At 44.9% G+C, this 21346-nt stretch overlaps 1 protein-coding gene across 1 annotated transcript in view; it reads right to left on the bottom strand.

Annotated features, from left to right (window-relative positions):
* LOC144688534 (collagen alpha-1(XIV) chain-like) overlaps positions 1 to 21346 on the bottom strand; it is a 203560-nt gene that overhangs the window by 100438 nt on the left and 81776 nt on the right. The window contains exons 20-22 of the mRNA XM_078555234.1: positions 8063 to 8189; positions 5742 to 5864; positions 2772 to 2915 (exon numbers count right to left, since the gene is read on the bottom strand). Coding sequence (XP_078411360.1) covers positions 2772 to 2915; positions 5742 to 5864; positions 8063 to 8189 — 394 coding nt within the window. The remainder of the gene's footprint in view (positions 1 to 2771; positions 2916 to 5741; positions 5865 to 8062; positions 8190 to 21346) is intronic.

The raw sequence follows: 21346 nt of genomic DNA, 5'->3' as shown, positions 1-21346 counted from the left end.
GTGGTAAATGGTAATCAGCAGGAGGTTTCCTTGCCCATGTTTGACCTGATGCCATTAGACTTCATGGGTTCCGGATTCGATGTTAAGGACTCCCAGGGCAACTCCCTCCTGACTGTATACAACAGTGCCGCCACCTCTGCTGGGTCTGTCCTGCCGGTGGGCAGTGGTTTCATGGCCCTCATTAGGCTTCTAATTCCAGATTTTTATTGAATTCAAATCCCACCATCTGCCGTGGTGGGATTTGGACCTAGGTCTCCAAAGCATTACCCTGGGTCTCTGGATTACTAGTCCAGGGTCAATACCACTACCCTACCACCTCCCTGTATGTATATAAGCAAACTGGAATGAACCAGTTCAGTTGGATACTTGAACTCCAAGTGCTGCACACAGTCTCATGCTGTCCTTCAAGATATCATCTTCTGGCAATGAGATGGGGTTGTGGACCTTCCGTAACTGAACAAATTTGGGTTGGAGAAGCTTCCAGCACACCAACAGAGGAACTATGTGTGTGTGTGTTTTTTTTGCTGAGAAATCAGCTTAAAATGCAGGTTTTACAAGGAAGGGTGCATGGACACGTGGGTGGACTGATCAACAAGTATTATTGAGCATCTGGGAGAGTGTAGCCGTGACTGACTGGCTTTCAGTGGGCATATGGAGTGTCTTGAGATATTTTTCACTCCTAATATTATCCTCGAAAATCCTGCTGTTAATCAGGCAGTGGGATAAAGGAAAGGCATGATACTTTTGATGGAAGCAGGCCCAGAAGTATATGAAATGTTCAAGAATTTGCTCGTCCCGCTAAGCCAAAAGACAAGCTGCTGCCTGACATTTTAAGCAAGTTTGAGCAGCACTACAGTCCCAAATCACTGGAGATTGCTGAAAGCTTTTTGGTTTGGAACAGTCAGTTGCCATTGGGGAGATTGGAGGGTTTATCATGGTTTTGAGAAAGTCTTCCATACATTGTAATTTTGGAAAATTTCAAGAGCGAGAAATGGGACTCAGATTGGTGTGTGGCTTAAAAAGTTAATACATTCACAGTAATTTGCTGGCATTGCCAAAGTTAATTTTCGACATTGCAGCATTGTCCATGGACATGACGGAATGTCACTCAAGAGAAGTCAGAGTTAACAACTGTCAGTCGTCTGCTGAAGTAAAGAAGCTGCAGCTGAGTAAGCCAAAGGCCCCAACAATGGCAGTTAGTAGTAGCTGTGGTACTACAAAGTCCTTTTACTATTGCTATTGCAAGTTGATTTAATAATGGGCCGATAATCTGCTCTGGCAGTTTACTGCCAAAACGATAAAATTGAAAATTACCCACTACGAGCTCAAAGCAAAGGACAGTGTATGATTTGATCCATGGCATGGGATCCATCTATGTTACTAGTTCTGCCTCTCCTGAACTTTCCTTTTACTTTTAAGCTACAAAGTTGAAAGAATTTGGTGCAGTGACTCAGTGAGAGGTTTATGGTTGAAGTTATTGCAGCAACTGAATGCTTTTAAACAAATCTCGAACAAGATGCCAACCTCCAACAAGGCATTGTATAACAGCAAGCTGGATATTAAAAGCAAAAGAAAATGAACGCTAAACAAAATATAAACAGATGAAACGAGAGAATAGCATCCAACTTAACATTGATGAAAAGGGGTTTGGTTTCACAACAATGCTGCATTGCAGTGCAAATGGAACTTCAAGCCATCCTGTGACTGTTAGACCTAACCTGACATTGGGCAGAAGAGGACAGTGACTCTTTCTGCAGGAGATAATCACAATCGATTTTACTGTGGAGTCAGTTCTGGCTAATATCACCACCATCAACACCCCTTTGTCCTTTTGTCTATGACATCTTTGGCAATCTCTTCTTTGCCTCCACCTATCACTGGCCCTCTATCCAGCTCCACCTGCCCCACCCCCCTCAACCAGCTTATATTTCACCTCATTTCTATATTTCCTTAGTTTTGATGAAGAGTCATACGGACTCGAAACATTAACTGCATTCCTCTCTGCAGATGCTGAGTTTTTCTAGCTTTTTTTGTTTTTGTTTCACATACAATAAGTATCTTTAAAATTGCAGCCACTATTGTTATATAAGCAAACACAGCAGACACCAAGACATCAGGAGAACTCCTAAACAAAAACAAAAATACCTGAAAAAACTCAGCAGGTCTGGCAGCATCTGCAGAGAGGAACACAGTTAACGTTTCGAGTTCGAGGAGAACTCTTTGTTGTTTAAGCAGCACAATAGGATCTTTAACTTCCACCTGAATAGGCAGAGGGAGCTTTAGTTCAACATCTCACCTTTGACAATGCAGCATTCCTTTTGTATCTTCAGATCTAAATCCCCTGGGGCAGTGCTGCACTACCAGATTTTGGTTGAGACATTAAACCAAGGCTCTGTCTGACCTCTCAGGTGATTGTAAAAGATCCTGTGGCACTATTTCAAAGAAGAAAGGGGCATTTATTCCCAGTGTCCTAGCCAATATTTATCCCTAAATCAACTTCACAAATGGCTTCATTGGCTGTAAAATGCTTTGAGATGTCCAGTGGTCATGAAAGCCACTATATAAATTTAAGATTTTCTCTGATCTGCCAGCCTAGATTATTTGCTCAAATCTTGGAGCAGTGTTTGAATCATCAACCTTCTAACTCGGAGATAAGAGTGCTACCAACTGAGACAATTGACTCCTAATAGCATTAAAACCCCTTGATAACTATGACTATGTAATTTCCTCCTGCCTACAATCCACCTTGCATTCAAGCCATTGGAACTTACATGTTGTCGCTTTTCCTTCAACAGTTGTACTGTTGCCATTTGGATAGACTGCAAGCACTTTGACGTTGTATTCTAGGCCATTCTGCAGGTTCTTAATGACTACTGAATCTGCATCCTCTCCTGTCATTACTTCCATGGCTTGAGCTGTACACAAAAGAAAGCCTGCAATTCTTCTCATGTTCAATAAACAGAAAAAGCAAGACTAGAATGGGTTAATAAATTTGGCAGGTCTTTACACATAAGTCACACTGATTATTAGAGAGGACAATTAAAAATCTTAATTGAACCAAGAGTTAGATAACCATTGAAATCTGACAGTAAGCAGGATCATTAAGACTTGGAACAGCCTCTTGTTTTGAAATCAAAATACTCTTGACAATTCAAATGGATGATTTTCAAGCCTGTCCCTTATTTATATGGGACATAATTTTGAGTCATATGGATAGGCACTTGATTATATATTTCAATTATCCATATTAGCAGAGTGACAGAGGAGAAGGGGTTGGAATTTTTACCATGTATACAAGAGTACTTTCCGATCCAATATGTAAGAAGGCCAACAAGGATGGATGCACAGCTAGACCTAGTAACAGAAAATAAACCAGAGCAGACTAGAGAACTAAGTGTTGGAGAACATCTAGGGACTGTCCACATCTGCTAATGTGGATAATTGAAATATATAGTCGTGACAGTCTATAGTTATTATTGTGGCCTCATGCAAAAGGATTTAGGTTTTCAGGTAACCAACTCACTAATAAGCTGATGCACACAAATAAAAATATAATCAAATTGGCTAAAGAGTGATATCCTTTATCCCAAGGGAGCTGGAATAAGGTATGCTTCAGTTATATAGAGCGTTGATCGGACTGCATCTGGAGTACTGCATTCATTTTTGGACACCACACCTCAGGAAGGATATACTGCCCTTCGATATGTTACAATTAGGATTCACCAGAATGATACAAAGAGGAAATCAGAGCTGAACCATGAGGACAGGTTACATAAAATTGACTTGTATTTAGAAGGTTTAGAAGGTTGATGGGTCATCTAACTGAGGTGTTTGAAATGTTAAGTATTTGATGGATTACATAGAAAGAAGCTGTTTCCTCTGTTGGGGAATACAGGACAAGGAGACAGTCATAAAATTAAAGCTAGGTCATTTAGGAACACATCAAAGAAACAGTTTTTTCTGACAAGGGTAATAGATATCTGGAATTCTCTCATCTAAAAGACCGTGGATGCTGGGTCAACTGAAATTTTCAAGATCTAAATCCTCAAAAAGCTTTAAGAGTATTAAGGGTGACTAGTTCCAAAGAAGAATCCTATCGTTAATCCTTCCTTTGTTTCTCACTCCACAGATGTTGCTGGACCCGTTGAGTTTTTCCAACACTTTTGTTTTTATTTCAGATTGCCAGCATCCAAGGTGTTTTGCTTTTATTATATAAAACCATCAAGGATTATTGATCAGAGGGTGGGTATATGAAGTTGAGACTAAGATTGGCTATGATCGAACTCAATGGTAGAATGGGTTTGAGGACAGCATAGCCTACTCCTGTTTCTATGCTTCTCATCTTCTATCTGTGAGTTTGATCCATCTGGATCCAAGGTTTTGTCCACCTCAAGTTTGACTAATTTCTCTTTTCTTTCTACCTTAACTGGAATATCCCTCTTGACCTCTTCTCCAATTTCATTTTTTACCTCGTCAGTGAAAAGGGCAGGATTTTCCCTACTGGCTTCCAATCCCTACCGTCAGGCTCAAATATGGGCCAGACACATACACTGTTGGAAACAGTCAGTCAATGTGACTGGGGTGGCCAATTACTGGCCAGAGGACAGGCTTGCCATTCAATTAAGGGAGCTGGGTGTGCTCTCGAAGCTGAAAGCAGCAACAGGATGCCATGGATGTAAGAGAGGGAGAGGGCACTTCAAAATGGAGGTGCTCTCTCTCTACCTCTTTCTAAATTTGAATAAAAGATGGCTTTTGCAGCCAAAGGGAGCCCTTTTTCATGACTGCCTGCAGCTGCTGTTGCACCAGGCTGGAGGGAGGGCCTCTAGGCTTAAACCTGGAGCACTGGTTGCCAGGTCTGCAGCCCAGAGGCTGCCTTCAAGAGAGTTACCTGTGGAAACCTGGAGGCTGACTGGAAAATCTGACTAGAATACTAATTATTTTGGTATCATTCAATATTTTTATTTCATATTTCCCCCTTGCCTTCCTAGTTTTTTTCATCCCTTTGCCAACCATTATCATATTCCCATTTGTCACCTGCTCCTTTATTTTATACGTTCTTCTACTTTAGTTCAATTTTATCCTAACCCCTTTAATTATCCATAACATCTCATTTGTGGCTAGTTTCTTCTTATTTTTTAGTAGAACATTTTTTTTTCTAAACTCTATTGATCCCTCTTTTAAGTATCGCAATTGTGGTTCTACTTCTTTGTCTCCCAATATTTTTTTCCAGTTTATTTTTCTTGGCTCCATCTTCATTCTCTTATAGTTTGCTTTGTCCCAGTCTATTACTTTTTCTTTTTTCTATCTGTATCATTGTCAATCATTCCTTAAACCTTATATTGTGACCACTGCTCCCCACATGTTCTCCAACACTTACTTCTCTAGTATGCTCTGGTTTATTCTCTATTACTAGGTCTCGCTGTGCATCCATATTTGCCAGCCTTCTTACATTTGGTCAGAAAGGAGTCTTGTATACATGGTAAAATTTCCATCCCCTTTTCCTCTGTCACTCCCTTTATGAATAAAAGTTCTTGAGAAGTGAAATCATTCTGAACAGGATATATCAAAAGAAAGTTAATATTGCTTTTATTCATAGTTTCAGGTAGGCATGCTGTGAGAAGTGAATTTCCATTCAGGATTTTCTGACTGAATTAAAGTTTTGGTCCTAGCCCTGTAATTAAAGGAGAAATCCTAACTCTTGATGGAACTCTTCCACAAATCAAAATGAAATCTTAACTTACCAGAAGCTGTCTGATAAATCACAGCGTATCCCAATGGTTGTGTCTCAGCTTTATCCCATGTGACCCGGAAGTGATTGTACCATACTTCTGAGATTTGTAGGTTAGATGGTGGATCAAAAGGCACTGCAGGAGATAAAACTTAATATAACACCAACTGGCATTTATAATTGCTGATGATTATTCAGAAATAAAACTGGGGAAGGGTGATAACCATATATTTATAAGGAATGCTGATGTATTGTATATCACAAGGTTTTAACTAAGGTCGTTTCGTAATTAAACACACATTTGTTTTTTCTTCCAGAATCTTTCCTTGGATACTATTTTTGATGCTTAAGGTGTCAGATTTTAGCTGTAGCTCTTTCTGTTTTCCCTGGTTTTAGTGACTATAATATGAACACCACATTCTGGATCATTCATATAAATAAGCGGTTGCAGAGAATTATTTTATGGATATTTAACATTTAAATAAATGGCACCAGTTCCCTCACTGATACAGTCATAGAGATTTGCTGACTCAATTTGCTCTGATTTCAGTGGAGACTCAAGTTTGGAACTTTACTGTGGGGCACCAATATGTTCATCGTAAATTTCTTTCTCTGCTATTTTCACTGAGGGGCTAATCTATTGAAAATAGATACATGAATGCTTCCAAAGAGAGGGATTTAAGACAAATCTGTCAGGCGTTCCTATGTTAGTGTTCCACGGTGTATTTTCAGGTCATCCATGTTCTGTGAATCTTAGGAACCTCTGCCTGATTTATCCTTTCTTCTTCTACCTGATATCTGATGAAGAATGGCATCTGGTGAATAAGTGTGAGCACTAAAACCAGCGCTGAAGTATAAAAGCGTTTTGTAAGAATGTAATTGTTTCAGAATCAGCAAAAGGGTTTTGAAAATAGATGAAATGTAGATTTAACAAAACACAATGAAAAACAGAAATTGTACCTTTGTTAGCTATTTTCTGGAAAATGGTTCTCAAATCCCTTATCTTGATAATTAATTATTTTATTTTGAAAGAAATGATCAACAGCTTGCCATATAAATTACATGCCACAGCACATAAGAACATGAGAACATAAGAAATAAGAACATGAGTAGACCATTCAGCCCCACAAGCCTGCTCCGCCATTCAATAAGATCATGGCTGATCTTCTTGTGTTTCGACTTCCACATTTCCATCTAACCCCGATAACCTTTGATTCCCTTGCCTAACAAGAATCTATCTACCTCTGCCTTAAAAATATTCAATGACCCCACCTCCGCTACCTTCTGAGGCAGAGAGTTCCAAAGTTGCACAACCCTCAGAGAAAAAAAATTCTCCTCACAGAATCGATACAGTGTAGGAGGCCATTCAGCCCATCGTGTCTGCACCGGTTCTCTGAGCATTTTAACTTAGTACCAATCTCCTGCCTTTTCCCCATAACTCTGTACATTGTTTCTATTTAGATAATCATCCAATGCCCTTTTGAATGCCTCAATTGAACCTGCTTCCACCATACTTCCAGGCAGTGCATTCCAAACCCTAACTATTCGCTGTGTGAAAATGTTTTTTCTCACCTCATATCTGTCCTAAAAGGGCGATCCCTAATTTTAAAACAGTGCTGCTATATTCTTGTTTATTGTGAAATCATTGGGTGGAAATTAACGCCTTGGCTCGTGGTTGGGGGAAACATTTAATTAAGTGGGAGGGTGGTGGGTGCAGACTATGCCGCCATCCCAAATAATCTGGATGGCTATCCCATCCCGTCACTAACTGAGGCCCTTAAATGGACAATTAATGTCCACTTAAGAGCTTCATTGTACTGCCGCTGGTATTAAGCCACGATGGGCAGGAAGCTTGCCATGTGGGGAGCATGACAACCTAACCCGTCAGGGGTTGCTCGTGGCTCCCCAGGGAGGTCCCCTTGTTGAAAGGCACTCATCACTCAGCTTCCTGCAGATCCCCCTTGTCTCCACCCCCAGCCTCGCAGCCCCAAGCCCACAAATCCCATCCCGCCATCACTCACCTGTGGCCTGGGATCCAGGGACGATCCCAGGCCTTGGATGGGTGTCATACCAGCAACAGCCACCTCCTCTCGAGCAGCTCTCAGCAGGCAGGACTTCCGCCCCCGGAGTCTTTGATCTCGGGGAAGGCCTGCTACAGTCCTATTAAGTGCCTGAGTGGCACTTAATTCTGTGGGCGTTCCTGAGAAGAGGCGACACGGGGCTCTCGCCACCTCTCGAGCTGGTGGGTGAGATCCCCGTCGCGTCCATTAAATACCACCCATTGTGTCCAAATGAGAGGACTGATGAAATGCAACTTGACGTCATTATACTTACACGTTTTTCCCTCTCCGGATATACTGGTCTCATCACCTGAAGTATAGACAGCAGTAACGGTTACCTCATACACAGTGTCAGAAGTTAGTGGCTGTATTATTATGCTGTTTCTCTTAACCGGTACGATCTGGAATATTAGAAAACTTTCATTTAACAAAGGTGCAGGCTTTGCTTATTTAGAAATTAAAATGAAATAAAATGTCACCCGTTTGCTTGGTGTGTGTTAATTGCTGTTGAAAACTGTTAAACTGCTTCAGATCTGATTAAGATGTTCCAGTAATGTTCACTTCATGATATACTCAATCTGGGAGTTTTAATTCAAACATTTTTAAAGTCTCAGCAAATAAAAATCAACGGCTGACTTTCTGGTGCTACAACCATGCTGTTAAAGTAACGCAATCAAAATGATTTACTGCGGGGCAGGTAAATTGAGATGTGTTTTTTCAATCGAGATTTAAAATAGCATCTGAAATTCAGGTTGAATTAGATTTTAATTTCCGGCAAATTGATGTGATTTTTAAATGCGAGCTAATAGGGTAGAACTTGAAAAGCATTTGCTTTATTTTTGTATTTTAAACCTACAAATAAACCAATATGTCAAATGTTTTGCTACATGCCACAACAGTGTAATAAAAAAAATTCCTCATTCTCACCTAAAGCCAGGAATTTACAAGCACCCATTAATCTACAAACTTCTTTAACCAACAGCAATGAATCATTCGACTTTAGAATATGGCAATTAGGCCTTGTAGTCTTAAAACACATACGAAGGTAAACACAAATCCAGCATATCAGCAGAACAATATATTTGTGTTACATGGTAAACATCATGGGCAACAGTCCCCTGCTGGCAGATTTGAAGGTTGGCTGTGAGGTGGTGGTACACATAAGATACAGCGGGTGGTCCTAAGTCCAATAGATGACCCCAAAAAGGTCCCAGGAGGAAAAAACAGTTTGGACCAGTTTAAGCCTGAACTGGCTTGAACTGGCATCAATTAGTTCTCAACTGGTCTCAATTGGATGGTAATGGAAGCATGAGGTGTAATGAGGTGGCAATTCTACTGGACTCTGGAAATTCAGTAGGGGTTTTCGAGTGGTGACCAGTATAGGCACCAGCTTAAGCTTGTATTATACCCGTTGTCAATTTTACTAAAGTGACCATATGCTTCTCCCTCATCCATCTTTGTTCCCCCTGCCCCCCTCTTCCCAAAGGCCCTACCTCCCACAACCCCCCACCCCATTCCCCCCTCCTTGCTCTCCACGCCAGCCCTCTACTCTCCCCCACCACTACACCCTCTTCATTACCCCTTCCTCACTACCCATAAGATGTAGGAGCAGAAGTAGGCCACTCAGCCCATCGAGTCTGCTCTGCCATTCAATGAGATCATGGGCTGATCTGATAATCCTCAATTCTACTTTCCTGCCTTTTCCCCATAATCCTTGATTCCATTACTGATTAAAAATCTGTCTCTCAGCTTTGAATATCCCCCCCTTCCTCACCAGCTCCCTCCTCACTACACCCCTACTCTCCCCTCTGCCACCACACTCCGACCCCCCACCCACCCCTACCAGCCCCCCAACTGGAGATCATCACTAAGGGCCAGCCAGAAACTGGAAGTGACGTTTCTGGCCGACTGGCCCATGTACAGATTTGAAATGTGCGCGGGAACAGTGAGGACCGTTGGAGCAAGGTGAATACTAGGGAGGTTCGGTGTGGGCTGAGTGAGTTCAGCAGCAGCGGTGGGGAGAGGTAGTCAAGAGTTTGGGTAGGGGGAAGAGAGAGAGAGAGAGAGAGAAAACGAACGAACGAGAACGAACATCGGAGAAATGTAGGCCCCGGAATTCGGTGACATGGCAGGGCCCCAGGCCTGGAGACTGGAGGGAGGGGAGGGAGAGAATTTGGAGACTGGAGGGAGGAAGGGAGGGTGTTTGGAGGTTGAAGGGAGGGAGGGAGAATGTTTGGAGACTGGAGGGAGGGAGGATACATGCCAGCAAACGTGGATGGATTTTTGTCTTTTCCGTCTGGATGTTAAGCATCATTTAGGTGGATCACAGAAAGGAAGATTTGTCTGGGAAAATCATGATAACTGAGCCCACATGATGTTCTTTCCTTTGAAAATAATGACTATAAAATCAAATAGGTTCCATGCGATCTTCCACTCGAAATGCCCCACACATAGTAGTGTGCCTTTAAAAAATATTAATATATCTCTCGCTTTCTTTTCCTACTCATCGAAATCTCATCCTCAAACACTATGCATGACAAAAGGTTTCTGCTTTCAGCAGTAGCTCACCCATCTCTGCTTACCCTTGATATTAACCGCAAACCCTCTCCCTTACCTTTCAGATACTAATACTCTGGAGGATGCAGCAGGATTGAGGAACAAGGAGAACATACCTCCTGAAGTGTCACACAACCCTACCCAAGCAAACATCAGCTCAGAGACTGTCACCCCATATAGTTTAGAGGCTAGAGTAGAAGGTCTCCACTGTGGAATACACTGAGCACAAGTGTTCATTTAAGCAATGGAACCTTTTTCTGTTGTAACAGTGGGCTTGGTCATGAATGGAAGCATGCAGAGACAGGTGGATGTTGTCGATGATCCTTGTAGCTGAGTAAATGCTGTAAGTCTCACAAAGTCCCCTGCACTCTTTCCCAGCTTGGTCCAATTGGAAAATGGTGAATGCTATGCTCCTTACAAGAGACTATTTTTTTTCTTTATTCATGGGATGTGGGCTTCGCTGGCTGGGCCAGCATTTATTGCCCATCCCTAATTGCCCTTGAGAAGGTGGTGGTGAGCTGCCTTCTTGAACCGCTGCAGTCCATGTGGTGTAGGTACCCCCACAGTGCTGTTAGGGAGTTCCAGGATTTTGGACAGCCTAAAATTCTCAGAACCAATTTAGCAGCGCTAAATTTGTCATATTCACACCTCATACCCATTTCATGTATGAAATGCAAGTGCAAACTGGTACAGTTTAGAGCCCCTTGTTTCATAGCTAATGGCCTGATTCCTACCTGTCCTGTACGGCTTTGCAATGTCTGTTTCTCTAGGAGTGGAGTACCTTTCTGATCCTTACCCATCACGTGGGATTGAATTTTAGTCAGAGTTGTGTGCATTCTTCTGCAGACTAGGAATGAATATGCTTTAGACTCTTGATGCTCTAGTTAGATGGGAGGAGCTGAATTTGCATTTCTTGGTGGGCTAAGAGGAGCGTGCAACTCTCTGGGTTGTGGGAATTGGTCACCAAACTTGACTTCACAAATTTTAGAGCCTGCTTCTAGTCAACAAAATTCTACATGTTCGCCTAATACCTTATTGTGTGTTCCTTTAAAGATAAAACAATCCAATTCACCGGAAAAAAGTAGTTCCTAAATTGAATAACATTTGAATTTTCACTAATTTAAAATGATGAATTATGAAGACCTGTGGAACCTAATGCACATCCCACACATGGTTGAGTTCACTACACACAAAGAAGAAAGTCAAATAGGAATTATTTGTAGTGACACAAGAAGGGTACTAACCACATTCTATGGCTGGGATTTTCCGGCCCTGCTGTGGGTGGGACCCATCTCAGGCGAGGTGGCGCCCCAGCCAGAAGTCCATTGACTTGCGGCGGGACCAGAAGATCGTGGTGGCGGGCTGGTGTGGAAAATCCCACTGTATGTGTCTTGGTAATATAACCCATTTGTTGGATCTTTAGAATAAAGATTTGTACGTTTGTCATGTACATTGTAACGGCTGTAGAATCACAGAATGGTTACAGCACAGAAGGAGGCCATTTAGCAAGTCTTGTTTGTGCTGGCTCTCTGCCAGGGCGTAGAGTCATAACAGCACACAAAGAGGCCATTTGTTTCATCCAATTCATGCCGGTTCTCTATAGAGCAATCCAATCAGTCCCATTCCCCCATTCTATCCCTGTAGCCCCTTAAATTTATTGCCCTCAAGTGACCATCCAATTTCTTTTTCAAATCATTAATTTCTCCACTTCTAGTGTCCTAGCAATTCAGCTGGCTCTCATTCCCTGTCCTTTTCCCTGAAGTTCTGCAATTTTTATCCTTTTTTTTGCAAAATATACTTTATTCACAAAATATCTTCAACAACATTTCAAACCATTTCAAAATCACCATCACAAAAATACAATCAGGTTCAACTTTTACAACGTGTATCACGAAATGCATCAATACAATAAATGAATATTACAATCATTTGCAGACATTCATTTTCAGCTGTACAGCCCGAGGGGATTTAAACAGTTCCCAGTCCCTCGGTGCACTGTGGCAGTAAGGTCTTAGGCAGCGACCCTTCCCCATTGCGCATTTGCGGCGGCTGCCCCAAGCTTTAGTGCGTCCCTCAGCACATAGTCCAGGACTTTGGAACGTGCCATTCTGTAACACTCGGTCGGGGACAACTCTTTGCGCTGGAAGACCAACAAGTTTCGGGCAGACCAAAGAGCGTCTTTCACCGAGTTGATGATCCTCCAGCTGCAGTTGATGTTTGTCTCGGTGTGTGTCCCTGGGAATAGCCCGTAGAGCACAGAGTCCTGTGTCACAGAACTGCTCGGGATGAACCTCGACAGAAACCACTGCACCTCTCTCCAGACCTTCTTTGCAAAGGCACAATCCACAAGGAGGTGAACAACGGTCTCTTCCCCACCACAGCCACCTCGAGGACAACGTGCCGAGGGGGTGAGACTCCTGGCATGTTGGAAGGATCTGACAGGGAGGGCCTTTCTCACCACCAGCCAAACTACGTCTTGGTGCTTGTTGGAAAGTTCTGGCGATGAGGCATTCTGCCAAATGACTTTGACAGTCTGCTTGGGGAACCTTCCGACAGGATCCACCCTCCTTTTCCCGCAGGGCCTCTAAGACGTTACGTGCCGACCACTACCTGATGGACTTGTGGTCAAAGGTGTTTCTCTGCATAAATTTTCCCACGAGGGACAGGTGGTACGGCACGGTCCAACTACTTGGAGCGTTCCGCAGCAGCGTGGCCAGACCCATCCTTCGCAACACTGGGGACAGGTAGAACCTCAGCACGTAGTGACACTTGGTGTTTGTGTACTGAGGGTCTACGCACCGCTTGATGCAGCCACACACAAAGGTGGCCATCAGTATGTGGACGATGTTGAGCACGTTTTTTCCCCTTTATCTAGAGGCTTGTACATCGCGTCCCTGCGGACACGATCCATTTTCGACCTCCAGATAAAGCGGAAGATGGCTCGGGTGATCGCCACCACGCAGGAGTGTGGAATGGGCCAGACCTGCGCCACGTACAGCAACAGCGAGAGTGCCTCACACCTGATGATCAGGTTCTTACCCGCAATGGAGAGGGAGCATCACTCCCACATGCCCAGTTTCCTTTTCACCATAGACACTCGCTCCTTCCAGTTTCTAACGCATGCTCTGGTCCCTCTGAACCATATCCCCAGCACCTTCAGGCCGTCAGCCCTGACAGTGAAGGGGACAAAGAATCGGTCAGCCCAGTTCCCAAAGAACATGGCCTCGCTCTTCCCACGATTTACCTTGGCTCCTGAGGCCAGTTGGAACTGGTCGCAGATGTGGATCAGTCTGCGCACCGACAGCGGATCCGAGCAGAAGACGGCGACGTCGTCCATGTACAGGGAGGCTTTGATCTGAGTGCCTCCACTGCTCGGGATCGTCACTCCTCTTATGCCCGGATCCTCCCTGATGGACTCAGCAAAGGGTTCTATGCAACACACGCAAAGAACAGGCGAGAGAGGACAGCCCTGCCTGACTCCAGATTTAATCGGAAAGCTATCTGATTCCCACCCATTGATTGAGACTGCACTACTGATGTTAGTGTAGAGCAGTTGGATCCAATTGTGAATTCCCTCCCCAAACCCCATTTTGGAGAGCACATCCACCATGTAGGTGTGCGATATTCTGTCAAAGGCCTTCTCCTGATCCAGGCTGATGAGGCAGGTGTCCACACCCCTGTCCTGTACATAGGCAATCGTATCCCTGCGCAGCGTGAGGCTGTCCGAGATCTTCCTGCCCGGCACAGTGCAGGCCTGGTCAGGGTGGATCACCAATTCCAGAGCTGATTTGACCCGATTGGCGATGAATTTTTATCCTTTCAGGTATTTACCCAGTTCCCTTTCAAAAGCCACGATTAAATCTGCTTCCACCTTTCAGGCAGTGCATTCCAAATGTTTTCCTTTTTGGTTAAGTTTGTTTTTCTTCCTTCTGTTGTGTTAATTTTGCCTTTTGTTATTCACTATTATGCAAAATATTTCTCCCCAAATTCCATCTCACATATTTCACTGATAAAGAATTTTAATCAATAAAAAGCTCGAGTTACTGCTGATTTGAAGTTTTCAAAGTCACTGAACTATATACACTATAAAATAAAATGTATTGCATAATAATCTCAAAAGGAGTTACAAAAGCATACCCGTAAATATGGCTTCTTTATCCTCCTTCCACAGACGATATGGACATCCTGTGACAGGATTTTCGGGTTGCGGCGGGCGGGCCCAGGAGTGGCCGGGAAACGGCCCATCACCCACGATTGGCCCCCGACCACGATTTCACGCTGGCTGGCTGTTAATTGTGCTGCCGGGGTGGGCGCAGGAGGAGGGCAAGCGCTGAAGTCAGCGCAGGCGCAGGGCAACACGTAATGAGAGCTCCCTGAAGGCAGAGAGCTGCCTCAGGGAGCTGAAGTATGTTAAACCAATGAATAAAGCTTTTAAAAATCCAGAGAAAATGTCCACACAGCGGACTCACTCAGCATATTTGAAAAATTCTGACAAAAATTACTATTTTTTCAAAATTTAATTAGGGTGGATGAGGCTCAAAAATCCAAAGGCCATCTGGCCGATTTGCCCGCCCGTCAACCGTAACGTTGGACAGGCAGAGAAAAATACAAGTTAATTAATTGATTAATGGCCTTAATAGGCCTCTGAATCGTCAGCATGCGCGCTGCCAACTCTCACGCAGGCCCCCAGACTGGAGTGCGTGATGACGTTGGAACACTTGCCCGATGTCATTGCGCGTTATTTAATGCTCGGGCGCACGCCCGCGCACCAAAGGGAAAATCCTGCCCCTGGATTTTGGATTCACCCTTAACTCCAGCATTTCACAATTTGCTAACTGTATATTGTGCAGCCCAATGTAAGGATCCCGAACTATAATTCTGACGAGTGGCGTGGGCTACAATGCATTTGGAAGAGAATAGAGGCAGGGCTCGGCAATTGCAGGCCCCATTTAAAGGTATCACAGCAGTTATTACTGTGGCTGCCATTTGTAAGAAAAATGCAAGCACCAGGGGTCTGGAGAAGCAGAGGCCTAGCGCCTGAGGCAGGATAGCTCCTTGCTTCTCTAGTGCTGACATCGAGGTCCTCCTGGAGGCTATGAGGGAAAGCGAGGAGGTCCTCTTTTTGGAGAGTGGAAGAAGCAGGCCACGCAGCCAAATACCTCCTTGGCTGCAGGTGGCTGAAGCCTCAGCAGCAAAAGTATGGTCAGTAGCAAGTGGGTCTAGTGCCATAAAAGGTTCAATGAGCTTCTTTTCTCTTGCAAGGTAGCTGCAATGCCAGTTCCTGATGAAAGGCCCCTGGGTATTAAAGCATGCACTCCACCTGAGGAGCCAGAAGATGCATCCTGCTCCTGAACATGGAAGTAATGTGTTCCCAGTTTACTTACTCAACAAGGCTCAGAGACATAGTGCTGCTGAGGATTTTCCAGCACTCATACTTGCAGCTTCTTATGTATGTGAGTTGCTGGCAGTGATCATTGAGGCCAGCAGGGCCTTATCTCTCTCTCTTTTATTCTTGCAAGAGGAAAGAGCTTACAATGCCCAAAAAAGGATGTTCATCATCACTGCCCTGGAGGAGGTAGCCATGGAAATTGCAAAGGTGGCCCCATAGGAACAAGTCAAGGAAGGAGAGATGGGCATTCTTGGTGGAGAGAGTAAAAAGATATTACAATCTGTAGATGGGGTGGGCAGGGGAACAGTTGGGGAATGTGTAACGTATGGAAAATTACTTTGTGCACTTATGGGACAGAATTTTGCCATCGTCGGGCGGGTGTGGTGGGCGGGCCCGGGAAACTGACTGCTGCCCCGAGCACGATTTCACGCTGGCTGGTCAATTAACGGCCAACCAGCGTGAAGCGGGTGCTGCAGTGCCCGGCGCTGCCTGGGTGGGGGTGGGGGGAGTGCGAGCACTGAAGTTCACACATGAGCGCAGGTGCACACAGTAAAGCTCCCTCAGGCACAGGGCTACCTCAGGGAGCTGAAGATTTTTATCAATAAAAATGAACATTTTTAAAATAATGAAAACATGTCCCCTCACGTGACTCTGAGCAGGGACATGTTGAACATGAGCGCAAAAAGTTTCTATTTTTTTTTAAATCACTGGTCGAAACCTCATTCCGCCCATGGATGAGGTTTCACCAAAAATGCAAAGGCCGCTTGGCCTTTTTGCCCACCCACCAACCGAACGGTTCGACGAGCAGCAAAAAATTCTAGTCAATTAGTTGATTAAGGACCTTAATAGGCTGCTTAATTGTTGGTGGGAGCGCTGCCAACTCTTGTGCATGCCCGCCAACTGAAACATCGCGCGAGTGCACGATGACGCGGGGCACTCGCCCAAAGTCATCACACGCCATTTTAGGGCGCACGCCCACATGCTGAGCAAAAAATTCTGGCCATGGTTACCATACCCATATACCAGCAGAGGGAGTCTAGAAAGAGAATAAAGGAATCCATGGGCTGAATCTTACCGACGTCGGGCAGGTTGGGCGGGAGTGGGTGCGGAGCAGATTGCTGCCATCAGCTGCGTGCCAACATTTTACGTAGGCGGGCCAATTAAGGCCTGCCCAGCGTAACGAACAGCAGGTAGCATTCAGCGCTACCTGTGCGGGCGGGGGGAGCAGGGAGAGAGTCGGGGCCTGTGCTCTTTCGCAATGTGTGCAAATGAACGCAGCAATCTCCCTGAGGCACGAGGCTGCTTCAGGGAGATTAAATTGATAATGAACTAAAAAATTATTTAAACATGTCACAGTGAGCTGGAACATACTTATGCATTTTGCAAAATTTATTTATTTATTTTATTAAACCTTCAGCAAACCTTACCCGCCGTTGCTGAGGTTTCTTGAAAATCGCGAAGGCCACTTGGGCTCTTCGCCTGCCCTTCAACCTTAAGGTTGGATAGGCAGCACTGTTAACAACGTCAATTACTTTTTTAATGGCCTTAATAGGCCTTTGACAGTTCGGTCTACCTCTAGTGTGCACCCGCCGCCTCCAGTGCACGCCCGCCAAATGCAATATCAAAATGGCGTGTGATGACATAAGGACACCAGCCCAATGTCATCGCGCATCATTTTACGCATCGGCGTGTCGGACCCACCCCCATACAACAATGGCAATATTCTGCCCCATGTTTTAACAGTATGTGCAGTTCTGATTCTGAATGCTTCTTACTGAATCTTAATGTTTCTTCCCAAGAACTTCACTATGCTAACGAAGAGGGTGAAGAATAGGAAACCTTGCTTTCAGGTATGAAGCTTTTGGAAGGTCTTTTGTCTACTTTCCGCAGCACAACATTTTAAATTGGAGATTTAAGAATCCTAATAGGCTGTGTTTGACACAAGCAAAAGGCACTCTAGCTTGGGATTAGCAACAGGAAAGCCTGTAGTGTATACACAGACACTGATATTGCCAAAGTAACCATTCAATCAAAAAAATAATAATCTTAGATCATTACAGAGAAGTTTTTCTTTGAAATGAACCCAATCCCAGAACCTTAATCATGCACTATTACTGCCTTGCTGATCAATATGGTCTATACCTATCCAGAAAAGAAAAACATTTCGGACCAGTACTCTCATTTTCCAGTTTTTACTGGTGTTCCATTTTAAGGTATACAAGACCAGTTTGGACCAGTACGCTTATTTCCCAGTTTTCACTGTTTTTTCCTTCTGGGTGATCGACCACCTTTCGATGTGCATTCAGAGCCATCTTCTGTATTCTCATGCTGGCAAATGTGACTGCGATATTTCAAAGGTGAGATGGCAGGTTTCGCAATCACAGGTGACAAACATGCTCAGGTACCTCCATCTCTGGTGGTACACCCTACGCTGAGGGTATGACTTCTGTTGCCTTCCTGCCCCTCATCCCTCTCCTTTGCTCTCCTCATGCTCAGGGCTTGGCCTCTGCTACTGAGGATCTTAATCCATATCACCACAAGACACACGGTTGGAGAACCGTAACCCAATACCAGCCGTTGCCTTAATTATGCTCATCTGCACTCACAATAATGTCTGGAAACCTTATCCCATCTTCTTATGCCTCCATGATGCCAGGAAGTTGACTACCCCATCCACTGCCTGAGCAGGTGCAGACCATTCTCTCCTCAACTCTATGCACCTGTATGCCCATGGCTGAGTGCCCGTCTCAGCTGTACTGCTTTTCATGGGCCCAACTAATATTATAGTGTAGCCATGATTGGCTCCCTGCTGTGTTCTTGTCCCCCCATGCGCCTGGTCTGTGCCTGATCCAATGTGCAAGCTGTGGACCCTCACCAAAATCCCAACCTGGCCCTTAACAAGCGGACAATGAGCTGGTTAACAGGATTGATTGGCCTCATTCCAAATTGAATGGGTTCGCGGGCCTGCCTTCCCCCGTCCTGAGGAATGAATGGACATACCGGCCGACAAAGCTATTTTCAGCATCCAGCTGCCTCCAATCCCTCCCTTTGTGCAACTTAAAAATCTTGTCCTGAGACAGGAAGGCACAAAGATGGAAAGGGACACAGAAGGAGAAACAAAAGGGCAGATACAAAAGGTCACAGGCCCAAAATGTTAACACAGGAACAAAGCTGTTTTTGAGGAGGAATGGAGGTGCTGAAAGACTGGTAGCTGAAAAGAGGGATAGAGAGGAAATCATCTCGTGATGGATGGATAAAAAGAAAGACTCCCCTTATGAGGAGGGGAAGAGAAAGAGAAGGGAAAATCCTATTCGAGGGAGAAGGGAGAAAGAATTCCTCTTGTGGATGGAAACAGAGAGGGAAGTATGTTTTGTTGAAATAAAAAGTGAGAAAAAAATAAAGGGATTGCGAACAAAGAAGAGAGAAGATAAATTGAGTGAGATAGAAAGTTATAGAAAGAGAGAAACAAAGAAAGATGAAAAAAAGATAGAAAAGAGAGACAGAGACATGGCTGCTCTGTTGAATACGGTTGGAGTGGGAATGAAATGAACGTTTGCTTAGAGCAGGCTTGTCCAATGTACAGTCCACAGGCCGGATGCAGCCCGTAAAGCCCTTCTATGTGGTCCCCAGAACCAGTTTTCAAATTTCAGGTCAAAGAGGTGAGTTTCAATGGAAGATTCTGCATGGAGCTGCTCCGCCAATGACAGACTGCTTCTCTCCTGTATTTGCTGTGCGTAGGGTCAGTAGTGGAATGCCTTTTGGATGCCATGGAGGCCTGTGCGATGTCTTCTACCTCTGCTCTGGCTGCAGGTTGGGCAGCGGCGTGACCAACCAGGGTTCGGAAGCGGTGACAGTGCCAATGCTGCACGGAAGAGATTGGCCATGCAATGGAGATAGAAGATGAATGATCTCATCCATTCAACCAGGGTATGGCAACCATCTCATCACTCTAAGCTCACACACTCACAAGCCCATCACACATTCACTGACATCTCACTCACTGCCAGCTCAAGAGACATCACCACTCAGTCTCTCACAGACACCCTCACATCTCCATCTGGCCTCATCTCCTCTGGAGACTGCCTCCTCAGCCCTCGTTATCTTGAGGCCACTTGCACAGATCAACATGTGCCTCCTCACACACCTTGGGTTACCCCCCTTCCCCAGTACAGCCCTCATCCAGCAGCCTCTTCCTTTGCCTGAGGCCACTTTTCTCCCTTCGCTAAGCAAGCTCTAGTCCTGCAGCCATTGAAAAGCCACCCACATATGGCTGATCTGGCGGGTAGAGACTTGCAGTGAGCACCCCCCAAAAGTGATGTGGTGCTGTCTGTGAAGCCTGGTGCTGATGACTGCGAGTCATCACTACATGATGACATGCTGATCGAAGCAAGGTCGGCAAACAAACCTTGAGGTTCCGAGCGAAGTGCAGCCTGCCATGTGCACGCCGCTTATGTGCTGTTGTGAAACACGTCGGCGTGTTTCCCCGCCGATGTTGGCGGGCGATCCAGCAGGGGTGGGGTGGGGAAGCGATTCTGGCAGGTTGGCCTAATAATGATATGCAGACGTACAACAATGAAGTTCCCGACGTCCGATGACGGAAAAATTGACCCACCATCAGTGGGCTGAGCGGATAATCGCAAACTGCTCTCACGCCATCGTGAAACTGATCGCGCCATATTGTCAGCTCATGCACGCCTGAGGCCGGCAGGCACTGAAAATCCTGGCCTGAGTGCAGGGGCGGGGAGTGTGCGAGAGACTGGGTGTATGGGTTGGGGGGGGGGCGGGGGAGGGAAATGCGAGAGACTGAGTGTTTGGGGGTGGGGGGTGGTTGTGAGATGCTGAGTTTATGGGCAGGAGTGCAACACACTGTGTGTGTGTGTGTGTACGTGTGCGTGTGTGTGGAGGGCAGGGGGAGTGAGAGAGATCAAGTGTGTAGTTGGAGGGGAGGTCGGGGGGGAGCTGGCTGGTGGAGTGCGAGTCTGCCTTGCACCCAGTCTTGGGTTTCTTATTCACTCTCAACACCACACACCAACTCATAGACATGTACCCAATCACAGTGGGTGAGGGTGAGTGTGTGGGCACCCCGAGACTGGGAGTGAGCCGGGCACACACACTCTGACCCTCTCACACTCTAGTCATTTTATTAATTACTCTTTTTTAAACGATCAATTTATTGCTATGGCATTGCTCTACTTTTGCTCAGCAATTGTTTCTTTCCTTAAAACCTCAGCTTTTTCTAAAATTCAGTTCTTGTTGCTTCAAACCTTATCTTTCCGAAATTTGTTCATCAGCCCCTTGAATAAGAAAAATATGCAAATGTTCCCCCCCAGCCCACCCCCACACCCCCACCCCCAAGCGAAAAGGTTGGAAAAGCCTGGCTTAGAGCTTAGGGCTCAGAGGGTCTATGTTATAAAAATGCTCAACTTCTGTTTAAGCATGAGGGATAATATGACAATCCAGTAATATTCAAATAAAACACATTCTGAATAGAGAAATGTACCAAAAGATTTGTTTATCAGTCTCTGAAGAGATTCACTTTTATAATTCTGTCAAGAGGCATAACAACAATAATTACTGTATTGTCTTTGATAGAGAAATATTTTGAACGTCCTG

Source organism: Cetorhinus maximus, chromosome 13 (genome assembly GCF_964194155.1).
Source record: "Cetorhinus maximus chromosome 13, sCetMax3.hap1.1, whole genome shotgun sequence".
Classification (NCBI taxonomy): domain Eukaryota; kingdom Metazoa; phylum Chordata; class Chondrichthyes; order Lamniformes; family Cetorhinidae; genus Cetorhinus; species Cetorhinus maximus.
Note: the sequence above shows the minus strand (reverse complement) of the source record. Positions and strands in the feature narration are given on the sequence as shown.